At 41.5% G+C, this 12,943-nt stretch overlaps 2 protein-coding genes across 3 annotated transcripts in view; both read left to right on the top strand.

Annotated features, from left to right (window-relative positions):
- Positions 1-12,943, top strand: part of LOC106813275 (piwi-like protein 1) — a 109,766-nt gene that overhangs the window by 53,007 nt on the left and 43,816 nt on the right. The gene's annotated exons all lie outside the window — the stretch shown is intronic.
- On the top strand, positions 937-5,518 carry LOC106813279 (piwi-like protein 4; the record flags this gene model as incomplete). Its single annotated transcript, XM_014817383.1, is given in 5 exon segments — positions 937-962; positions 1,330-1,420; positions 1,774-1,885; positions 2,073-2,205; positions 5,203-5,518. Coding segments are annotated over 5 exon segments (394 nt in total), but the record flags the coding sequence as incomplete, so codon positions are not given.

Here is a 12,943-nt window from a genome sequence, read left to right as displayed (position 1 = left end):
TATATATATATATATATATATATATATATATATATATATATAGTATATATGTAAATATATATAGCTATATAACGTAGCTATATATAGCTATAACGTAGCTATATATAGCTATAACGTAGCTATATGTATATATATATATATATATGGATATTATATATACATGTGTTGTATATATATCTATGGTTTACTTATAGGGTTTACTAGATATTTAAGTGTCCGTGTGGCTCATAGGGTCTATGTCCCCCAGGGTACTGCCGGAACGGACTCGATCGTTAGTGGAGTAGGCGAGGTACGGTCCGGCATATATGATAGTGGTACCAGGGACCGGGTAAGTTCCGGCAGGGTACGTTCCGGCAGTACCCTGTGGGACATAGACCCTCTCAGCGTCAGTGTGCAGCGGGAGCAATGACAGGCACTTGAAGCGTTTCAATAAAATATAATGGTAACTAAATACGAAATCTATTTACTACCAAATTCTTAATGCTTCTATACTCTCTATTGCCGACAGTTTCCTGTAAATTCCGTCCAAATCCTAGCTATATACGTCCAACCATACGCTGCCGGCGCCATTGCTTTCGCGGCGCGACTGTTGCACGGGAGGCTAATATATATATTTACACAGATTGCCATGTGTGTCACATGCAGAAATATAATAGAAAAAATAAACTTCGATTATCATTACCTCGAACCATTCGTGTCACCAAAAATTTCAATGATTACTGTTATTGTCTGTTCAAAGTCTAGCACATATACAATGCTTACACTTAAGCAAACACTAACATTTTACTTACTACTAGAAAAGTAACGATGCTGTGTGATAATATATTTATTCGGTTTAGTAATTCAACGTTTATAAGTCTGCACCTTCTTTTCCAGGTCCAGGTTAAGAACGTTTTGCATTGTCGTCTCCAGCGCGCGACTTAGTTTGTAGACAATGAATCCTCAGGGAGGTGTTGACTCGGGTGAGTTTGCCGTTGTTCTTTGTAGTCATTGCCCCCTGCTGCATACATTCAGTCTCCTGCAATTTTGTTTTAAGTGTTTTCGATTTTCATTATTGTATAGCAATGCTGCTGTCACGTTTTCCTAGCTTTTCCTAAATAGATTTCAACAAAACGTATAAAATTAATAAGAAGATCACTTGATAGCCAAAATAGAAAACAACTTAAATGCAATCAAATGATGGAAAGCCTTGTGCTTTGTGTCACATCTTATAATCTTGTCATTGGTTTTAATATGTAGGACTGCCATGCATAACATTGTGGATTTAAAAAAAAATATCTACATCAAATCTGTTTGACTTTGTAATCAGGTATTTATTATATGTTCCAGTCCTTGACGTCATGTATGAGCTGAACCAGCGGGGGGGCAATTTTCATGAGTCATGTGCCCGCACGATCATCGGCAGCATTGTACTCATGAAGTAAGACCAATATGTACTTAACCTGATCAATAGACTTATATTTTCCTAGACATTAATAGTGGCAACACACAAATGGCACACATTGAAAGTTATGCCATGGTGAACGTGAAAATAGAAAGATATCCACAGCAATAAATGGCTGACACTACCTGTAGCCTTTTCTCCTGCCAAGAAGATTGTGTTCAAAAATAAGTGGTCATGAAGTTAGAAACATTTGTTCTTAAAATATTAGTCTATACTTAGAAGTTTATGACAACTTGTGTATGTGTTGACATAACTAAATAATCGCGATTTAATCAATTATGATTAAGTTGAGGTAATCATGACTATGTTGTCGTCTTATTGTCCTATAGGTACAACAACAAAACTTACACCATAGATGATATCGAGTGGAACGAAAATCCCAGCAGTACTTTTCCTGAGAGAGATGGTACAGCCATAACATACAACGAATTCTATAAAACGGCAAGTATTTTTATTATTTGTTGCATTGTTTTGAGCCAGGAGTAAGTTAACACAGGTGAGTTAAATCTTCCAACGAAGTTTAGGATAATATACTTGCTTTTGTATGTCTGTTTTATAATTCTGAGAACATTGAGGCACGTACGTTTGTGATGGTCATTAATTTCGTTCTGTTTTGAATGTTTCACAGCATTATGACCTTACAATACATGATGCAAGACAACCCTTGTTGATCTCAAGGGCCAGTAAAAAAGATAGAAAAGCGGGAAGGACAAGGAAGGGCGGGCCCTACAAACTGATACCGGAGCTTTGCACTATGACAGGTATATATAATTTTTGTGAATTTAATAATCATGTATATAATCATAATCATAATAATCATGAGTGGGATCGAAATCAGTGGTACAAAGGTACACACACACACACACACACACACACACACACACACACACACACATGCATACCATGCAATAGCCATGATTAACACTGAATTGTACTGTATAGGCTATACAGTTATACATACATTTAAAAAACTCATTTTTCATGCATTATGCTGAAATTGAAACAATCACATTTCTTTCTTTTTTTTTCTCTTTTTTTTTGAATCTCAGGGGGGGATATTTGTACAGGCCATCCCCCCCTCCTTCAAGAGCGGGGGGGGGGATGCATCCCCCATCCCCCGGGATTTACGCCCCTGGGGCGAATCACTTAAAGAGCGCGCGGAGCGCACTTCCTAGGGGGTGGGTGCAGGGAGGGAGGAGTTTCCTCCCGCGCGAAGCGCGGAAGCTCTGACGTTTCATTAAATTATTAGAGAGAGAAGACGATTCGTTGTACCGTTCTCGACTCTTAATCCTGAATTTTCAAAAATAATATTGGTTTTATTGCTAAACAAGATTTCGATTTTGTTTAGGATATCTTCAGAAAACAGCATTAGCAATAGTCATATTATTGTGTAGGTAGGTAATATGACTATACCTACTAGGTACGCATGATATGTTATGCCGAGCTGGATGAAAGGCGAACTGCGCTGGGCTCAAAGCTCATTTCACAAAATATTTTTAAATAATTTAAAGATATATCTGTTGTTTCTTTTATAATCTTTTTAACACAGTCTTTGTCATGTGTCTTTGTATGCTCCTTTTTCTTCCTACGTCTTCTTTCTTTTTTCTCTTCTCTCTCTCTTTTTTTGGCCGGCGTTTTTGGCCCCACCCCCTTCCTGGCTGCATGCGCATGATCTCTATAATATTAGATTATATTTATTAGGACTTATTAATTATTTGTTAAGATTATAAGATTTTATTATAGAGATCAGTGTCTTAGAACCATAGAAATAGTATAGATAACCAGTTACCAGATAGGTTTCTATTTCTATGCTTAGAACAATACCTCAGAGCATCAGAGCTCTGATAGGGTCAAGAGACTTGGGTTCTTGCCGCCTTGCCGCGCGTCACTACGTCACGTGGTCCGGCGCCGTCGCTCGAGCCACTAGCGTGGTAGCGCCATTTCTATTATAGCCGCCATTTGTATTTCTTATCGTAAGTAAGTCTCATGTTTATTGTCTACTTTCTCCTTTTTTGTTTGTTTATATGCCGTGAATCGCAGGCCAAGTGTATATAAACTGCATATTGTTGTATAGTGTTTGCAAAAATTCTTTATTAACGTCATGTTCGCTAAGAACTTTGGTTGAATAACGCGACCTAGATATCAGAACTTTTTAGCTCTAGTACTAGTAGTACTACTACTACTAGTACTAGTACTACTACTACTACTACTAGTACTACTACTAGTACTAGTACTAGCCCGCGTACAGTTGCCGCAGGGGGGAGGCTGCTAGCAACTGTATACGGGCTATAGTACTAGAGCTAAGCACTTTTTAACTTTATACTTCGCTTTTCGTTATTCATTTGCTACTCTCCTACACCTTTCCTTTCACTCACTTGTGTAGCGTCACGCTCTACATAATATACATATACATATACATATATACCAGGAGTAGATAATAGGTAACTTCCCTATTATCTACTCCTGATATATACATACGTCGTATGTGTCGTCGTATATACGTCGATACAACATATCAGGAGTGGATAATAGAGATTATTGATTATTGTTAATCTATATTATCCACTCCTGAACATAACGTACGTGTGCAAGACGATAAGACGTCAGGGGCGCGTATATACCCGCGAGTTGGTATGTCAGCCGTTAGATACATTATAATGTAACCCAACATAAGCGTACATATGTCAAATTACTACCCCATACCATACCATACTGGCAACCATACTGGTTATTACCATACTGGCAATTAACGCGTGAATGAGGTATACTGTTAGGGTTACGGACAGGTAACACTGTAAAGGGCATTGGAAAATAACTGCTGATCAAATTCAATCGAACTCATAATATTCATTACATAAGAGAGATGTCTCTCTACGCTCTCAATTAAATTTTTTTTTGTAAAATTTATCGCTAATTAAGTGACAGAAAAAATTGTGAATTTATACAAAAACAATTTTATTTTTTTATTTTTAGAAACAGAGGGTTAACTTAAACTTTTAACCATAAGTTGTTCATAATATGAACTAAAAAACTCCCTGGAATTAAAAAAAAAGCTTTAATTTAGGAAATAAGTTAGAAAAAATGTACGAAAATTTGTAGTGATTTTCAAAACGCAACAATTTTGTAAACAATGAGCTATAACTTATAAAATATAATATGAAATTCCAGAAACACTTTTTTTCTTTGATATGTTAGCATTGAAACGTAACAAAAAATTTTGGAATCGGCGTTGTGCGTTTTGAGAAATAGCGTTTGAAAAATCAGCAACTTACTTCAGTATTTCTAACAATGGAGATATTAGCACTTTTCTAAATTTCCCATGATTGAACGCCTGCGGGGATTTGTAATTGTTTGGGAGGCTACATACATAACTTCTACGTATAGCTGCCCATGGGTGCGATCTATCAAATAAAGTGGGTATCGAAATTTCGACTGAACTGAATTAATTTACGTAGGAATATTAGTCGATAGAGATTACATAAACATTGAGACTCTGGTAGCAAATACATTTCGTGTTTATTTACCATCATTTTATCATCGAAATGTTTCAAGTGTGTCTGTGATAGAACCTGTTCACCATCAGGTTGATTGATGGTCATGAGATTTTATGGCCAGCACTAGCCACGAGGGAAAACTATATTTAGCGTGCGAACACTCGCATTCAGTCGGTCGCAGGCCAAAATGGCCTACCCCAAATAGTCTAAAAAGGGTCAGTCGATCGCGTATCATTGTTGTGTCAACGGTTTTACATATTATAGGTCAAAATGCAAGCAGCGCCCCCGCCGGATAGATTGAGCCCATGAGCGAGAGCGCCATCGGTCGCCGTGCCTCATCTGCCGTAAAGTGCTTACGAATGTAGGCCTATACACGATTGCTTGATACGAGAAGTGAACAATAGCTGCACGTGTGACCAATTGTCCGAGACCGGGCCGCGAAATTTTTTCCTGAACCTTTCGGGCAGTACAGCCTACATTTGTACATCTTCTTCGTTTTTCTTCTTTATTAATTTTTTTCTTATTATTATATGTCTCAATCATTATATGTCTCAATTATAAATCAAAAATCATCAATCAATATCATCAATCAAAAATAAATAAAGAAGAACAAACGAAGAAAAAGATGTCCCCTACTGTGTCATTCATACGCCGCGCGCCTCCTGCCAACGCGCGGTTTCCCTTTATATAAATATATACACTCGCGCGTGTAACGACGAAGATGACGTTACCCGGTTCAAAGTAGATTAGTTGTAGCGATGAATAATGAAACTCCAAACTCCAAGCAGTTGTGTTCAGCAAATAGTATATTGTTTCTCAACACACATGCGCTCGCTCAGAGGCACGCAGCCGCGTGCCTCACACACTCACGTCCGACCTCTCTCACAACCAAGAACCTTCTCCTTTATACATTTCTAGATAACAAAGGACGTCGCGCGCGCCCGGACAAGCACACTCCAGCCGTTGTGCTGAAAAAAAATACATTGTGATTTTGCGCATTGCGTGACGCGTCTGACCGCATTGTGTTCACTCTGGTTCAGTGATAAGAAATTATGCATGTGCTTGTTGTCCATTGCGTGATGGTAGCGTGAGCAGAACACGTGATAAAAACAATCGCGTTGATTGGTTCAATTGTCTTTCGCCGTCACGTCAGCCGGCAAAAGTCAACTCATTCGACTTTCGCCGTCCGTGAAACCCCAGCTGGCCGCCTGCCGTGTCCTGGAGACTGCGCGCATAAGATATAATAGATTTGAACTTTGGCTGGTAGGTCGGTGAACGACGATCGTTTCCGTGGCGTTCCGTGCGCGCGCGCGTGTGTGGAGACGGGCCTTAAGATTTGTGCCCAAATGTTGACGCACGGACGCACGGACATTTAATGATTCATGCGATTCTACAACTACAAGCTGCATCTGACTTCGTCAGATGAGCTAAAAACTAAACAGTAAAACTAAAACTAAAAGTAAAAAGTGCTTAGCTCTAGTACTATAGCCCGTGTACAGTTGCCTAGCAGCCTCCCCCTGCGGGAACTGTACGCGGGCTAGTACTGAGTACTAGTAGTACTACTACTACTATTACTACTACTACTCACTACTACTACTACTAGTACTAGAGCCAAAAGTGCTGATATCTAGGTCGCGTTAGTCAACAAAGTTCATTAGCGAACATGACGTTAATAGACAATTTTTGCAAACACTATACAACAATATGCAGTTTATATACACTTGGCGCCTGCGATTCACGGCATATAAACAAACAAAAAGGAGAAAATAGACAATAAACATGAGGACTTACTTACGATACGAAATACAAATGGCGGCTATAATAGAAATGGCGCTACCACGCTAGTGGCTCTCGAGCGACTGCGCCGGACCCACGTGGACGTTAGTGACGCGCGGCAAGGCGGCAGAACCCAGTCTCTTGACCCTATCAGAGCTCTGATGCTCGTGAGGTATTGTTCTAAGCATAGAAATAGAAACCCTATAATCTGGTTATCTATACTATTTCTATGGTTCTAAGACACTGATCTCTATAATAAATCTTATAATCTTAACAAATAATTAATAAGTCCTAATAAATTAAAATATAATCTAATATTATAGAATCATGCGCATGCCAGCCAGGGGGGGGGGGGGGCCAAAAAAAACGCCGGTCAAAAAAGAGAGAGAGAGAGAAAAAAGAAAGAAGACGTAGGAGAAAAAGGAGCATACAAAGACACATGACACAAGACTGTGTTAAAAAGATTCAAAAGGAAACAACAGATATATTCTTTAAATTATTTAAAAATATTTTGTGAAATGAGCTAATGAGCCAGCGCAGTTCGCCTTTCATCCAGCTCGGCATAACATATATCATGCGTACCTAGTAGGTATAGTCATATTACCTACCTACACAATAATATGACATTGCTATGCTTGTTTCTGAAGATATCCTAAACAAAATCGAAATCTTGTTTAGGCAATAAAACCAATATTATTTTTGAAAATTCCAGGATTAAGAGTCGAGAACGGTACAACGAATCGTCTTCTCTCTCTAATAATTTAATTGAAACGTCAGAGCTTCCGCGCTTCGCACGGAGGAAACTCCTCTTCTCCCTGCAGCCACCCCCTAAGAAGTGCGTCCCGCGCGCTCTTTAAGTGGTTCGCCCCCAGGGGCGTAAATCCCGGGGGATGGGGATGCATCCCCCCCCGCTCTTGAAGGAGGGGGGATGGCCTGATACCAAATATCCCCCCTGAGATTGCAAAAAAGAGAAAAAAAAAGAAAGAAATGTGATTGTTTCAATTTCAGCATAATGCATGAAAAATGAGTTTTTAAATGTATGTATAAACTGTATAGCCTATACAGTACAATTCAGTGTTAATCATGCTATTGCATGGTATGCAAGACAGACTTCAAGTGGGGCACAGAGGACAGGAGTGACTGCCAGAGGCATATAGCTCTCAAAAGTAGCAAGTGCTATGCGGGTGCAGTGAATCTACACCCAATATATCAAGCTTCTTTGCAGCAGATAGAGAATTGTCTGTCTTGACGCAGAAGTTAGATTTACGGATTATTTATTGAACACAATGTGCCTTTGAGGGCGGCAGACCATGCAAATGAACTTGTCAAGAAAATGTTTCCAGACTCACAAATAGCCAAAAAGTATGATTGCAAACATACAAAAACACGTGAAATTGTTGAGAAATTGCAATTCTTACCTGTGTTTTAATCATGGCGCAACCACTGGAGGGTCGGGGGGAAGGGGGGTCACGACCCCCCGACTTTTATGTGGACCTCCCCCAACTTCTGAAAGACCTTATTTTCTGGGAGGTCCAAAATAGTCCGATAAGCGTTTATAATTTTATTATCGTGAAACATCCATATTTCAGCAGGTGAAAGTTAAAATAAATAAAACCCGAGGTGGGTCAAGTGCAGTGTGATAACTGTGAATTCAAGATTCAGATATCTAAATAGAACCCTTGTTAATATTATTTAGAATTCGACCTACAATAGTACATTCAATCTCACGTGCATGGAACGAGCACGATATTCACCACGCGTTCGCAAAGCCAACCTGTGTTATAGGAAACACACACAAAATATAGGGCCCATCTCCACACAAGCGGCGCGTCGCGGCGCGACGCCGTTCACCTTACCTTCTAATCTATGATATCTTCTGGCGCAGTCTCCACTGACACTGCACGGCGCAGGCCTGTTTCACCGGCCGACGGGCGAAAAGACAATTGAACCAATCAACGGCGATTGTTTTTTATCAGTTTCTGGAATCAATATTGAAGCAATTGCAAAGGATGTTGCAAAGTGTGACTCAAGGAAGGTCACATTTGGTTTCTAACACTGTTCCTGTTTTCACGTGTCAGGCATGTTTTTGCATTATTATTTTCATCATTATTATTTTCCTCTTCATCTTAATCATGCTAACTGTGTCACACAGTTAGCACAGTCTGTGTGTAGCATTACTACTAGTTTTCATTTAATTAATAAAACATATTGGTATTTTATGCTATATCATAATCCTAGTAATGTCATTCATGACATCACAATTATGCAACACTTCCATCAACACGCTGAAATACGTGATATTGAACCAATACGTGATATTCGCTCGCCGGCAGATCACGTTCTATTGGCTGCTTCGTGACCCCCCAACTTTCAACACGTGTTGCGCCCTTGGTTTTAATACATGTATTATTACTATAGTAACCTAACTGTGTACGCGCTCTCTGAAAGGTAGTGAAAAGTGTTTTGAATCCTAACTTGTAGATTGAGTTCTAGGGTTGAGATAGTTCCATCAGACCTGACAGTCTCAGATTGCAGGAAAATGGCTAAATATTATCAAAATTTCTGGGGGGCATGCCCAGACCCCCTAGCACTGCATGCCTACGGCACGTGGCAATTAAACGTACGGTTGTCAAATTGCATGTGCGGCAGCGGCATGTATGCATGTAATAAATGTATCATGTACGTATGTTTGTGTGTGTGTGTGTGTGTGTGTGTGTGTGTGTGTGTGTGTGTGTGTGTGTGTGTTTGTTGTTGTTCGTTTGTGTGTGTATTGTGGGGGGGGTGTGTGTGTTGTGTGTGTTCGTTGTGTGTGTATCGTGTGTGTGTGTTTGTTGTTTGTTCGTTTATGTGTGTATGTGTGTGTGTGTGTGTGTGTGTGTGTGTGTGTGTGGTGTGTGTGTGTGTGTGGTGTCGGGTGTGTGTGTGTGTGTGTATGTTCGTGCGTGCGCCGATCGCGCGCGCGCCTGTGGCGTAAATTATTGTGGGAGTGTGCTCGTGCTAGTATGTGATGGCTATCGCCGATCATCCCCCCCCCCACTCCTCGGTACGAGATTTACGCCTTGATTCCCCGCCCGCACACTTCACGTGCTCATTACCGCCCCCTTAAAATAAAATCCTAGCTACGCGCCTGTAACACGTACAAAACGTGCGCGCCACTGTTTTTACCCCAATGTATCGTTGAATGTTGAGGGATGTGATCAAACTGTAACTCGGATTGCATCATGCCGCCACAGGGTGATACTCAATCACGGTACATAAAATAATTAGGTTAATATAGGATTAAAAGTGTTGTTACCGGGGACACACATCGTATAGCAGGCTCGGGAATTAATAATCTCGACAAACTGGACAGCCTCCCAGCTGTAATACACCCGTACCTTATAAATTATTATAGCTATAGCTCTTATATAGTATTATTAGTTCTTGTAAATAATAAATATTCCAGAGGAGACCGGATACAAGATGGCCTTGCGCAAAAGATGCGGTTGTCCCCGGACCGCCGAAGGTTAAGCGCGCGCACTTCGCGGGACTGTGGCGCAACGCGAGCCGCGGGATGTTATGCGTATAAGCTTCCCCGCCGAAGGAAGGCGGCGCGCGAATGCGTATAGCGGACAGCGTAACATCGCGGAGTTTTCGGGACACGTACATCGGCTCGCTACATCGGCTTTCGAGGGGGGGCTTTCCGATTATGGATTGACACGCGTTTGTACGATCCTCGCCGTCGTACCGTCCCTGCCGTATTTTCGTACCTTGATCTGGCTTCTCCACTATCTATCTCTCTTTTTCGCACTCCCCACAGTCTGTCTCTCTCTCTCTCTCGCTCTCGCTCGCTCTGCCGCCACGGGTTAATAAGGTATCTATATACAGGCATCAATGCTGCCGCCAGCCAGTTCACACAGCACTGCACTGTACTTGCAGCGTTTCAATAAAATGTAATGCTAAATAAATACAAGATTTATTTACTACGAAAGTCACGGCGGCGCAAAAACTCCCCGAGCCAGTTCCACGTGAGCGCGGGGGAGGAGGGAGGCTGGAATGTGCCGCTCCGCCGTCTCCTAAAAACATGTGCATATATATATTTGTGTGTGTCAGTGTGCGGCGTGTTGTAGGATTAAGCTACGTGTAAAAACTGCCACGGCACGCCAGCACGTGCTCGCACGACGTGCCGCGCCCACGGGCAGCGCGGTCAAGAGGACATATCAAATTCCATATTGCATATCGCTTGGGATCTTACTATCGCGAACTCGAAGCAATTCTCAGTCTAAACAACCATCAATCAGTCAGGCCTGCGGGGTCCTAAGATGGCTGTTGGAAAATTCTGTGGAAAATCCCTCGAGAGAGCCTCGTCGCGCGTATCTATGGGACGCCATATGTACGAGAATAACTTCAGGTTATTAAATAAAATAATTAAATAAATTCGAAATCGCTTTTCTAGAGGAAAACCTAACGCGCGCCTACCAGCAAGTTAGCAATTACGAGCATTTGCCATTTATTCTCGCCCTACGTGCATAGTCGAAAGGCTTCTGCAAGCGCCACAAAGCTCCTCAATGAGCGATTACAGGCCGATCTGACAGAACCCGTGAAAATTGTCTAATCCAGAGCAGCGAATTCGGATGAAAGGCGCCGCGAGGCGGCGCTGTTACGACGCCTTTCGCGGGGCGGATATGCCCGGCGCTGCAGATGTCTAGCTGGGAGGTCTGGTCCAGTTTGTCGGAGATGCTATCGATTGTGGTCAGGCCACGTACCTCCTTAAATTCCTCCGCGAGGCCTGCCTACCATACGAACAGGCGCGTGATTTAGCCGGTTCTTGCAGCCGGTTTCCAGCAACTGGTTCACAGGCGGGTATTTCAGAATTGACGCTCAAAATTCACCAGAATGCACCAAATATAGCCTGATTCTTTTTTTTTTTTTACAATTCCGGTAGGGCATGCCCCGGACGCGCCCTAGCTTGACTAGAACTATGGAAGGAATTGGTTCACTCAACCCTCTGGATCCGCCCCTGTACGATGTGTGTCCCCGGTCTGCAGGTGCTCGCGTAACAACACTTTTCTAATGCCTATATTCCCATGCCAATAAACCAAGTTCACTTAATTAAGTTCTCCCAAATTATAGCCCTCGACATGCGTCATTAATCTATTTCCAGTTTCACGATTCCCGGCGTGCCGATGGACGTAGAGTGCCGTGTGCGTGTGCGTGACGTCAGTGACGTAGTGGCGTGGTGAGGCCTGTGGCTATCGTTTTGTATCTAGCGAGCACGACTACATAAAGTATAATTATATACTTCTGCCGCAGCATCTATGCATGCCTATCTGGCTATTACCTCGGATTTCTGCTCGCTGCCCTTCTCCTTCATCCTCTCTATATATATCAGAGTAGGATAATAGGGGAATTCCCTACACTTATCTATAGGGATTTCCCTGGGATTATCTAGCTCCTGATATAGTATATATCTTTTCTCTCCTTTCTCTCCGTCAAGAAACCACTCTATTTAAACCGTATATATCCGTTCTTTGAATATTGGCCTATAGAAGTATCTCATAGGACGCAAATTTTCATACAACTATAAGATATTCTATCTATAGGGACGCCAAAGTTAAAAACGTTCGTTATATAATTATAGCATTTGCTACTATAATGTCTATAAACACTCGATTATTCCATAGATATGGAAGAGAAGAGCCATCTCTCTTCTCTTAGAAGTTCTCTGAGAAGAGAGAGCCCAGTCTCTCTTCTCTTCTATATCTATGATTATTCACACTTATGCCGGACTAACGAATTCGTTTACATTATAAATATATATATATATTAAGCGCGCTTCTAATACAAGACTTTAAGGGTATACGCGATCACTGAACCCTTTTTAGAACTGATTTGGGGTGGCCACTTTTAGTGCCTCGCACCGCTGATATGCCCGAGTGGGTCGCACCAGCTAAAGATATAGTTCTTCTCGTGCAAGTGCTGGCCATAAAAATCTCATGACATCAATCAACCATGATGTGAACAGGTCTAATCCCAGACAACACCTTGAAAGCATTGTTCGATGAATAAAATGATGCGTAGATAAACAGAAATGTATTTGCTACCAGAGTCTCAATGTTTTATGTAATTCTCTATCGACTAATATCCTACGTAAATTATTCAGTTCAGTGAAATTTTGATACCACAGCTTTTAATTTGAATAGGATCGCACCCCATTGGGCAGCCTATACGCTCGAGGGTATCTTCCTCC

The sequence above is a fragment of the Priapulus caudatus genome, unplaced genomic scaffold, assembly GCF_000485595.1.
Source record: "Priapulus caudatus unplaced genomic scaffold, Priapulus_caudatus-5.0.1 Scaffold750, whole genome shotgun sequence".
In the NCBI taxonomy this organism is placed as follows: Eukaryota; Metazoa; Priapulida; class Priapulimorpha; order Priapulimorphida; family Priapulidae; genus Priapulus; species Priapulus caudatus.
This window is presented reverse-complemented; position numbering and strand designations above follow the sequence as displayed.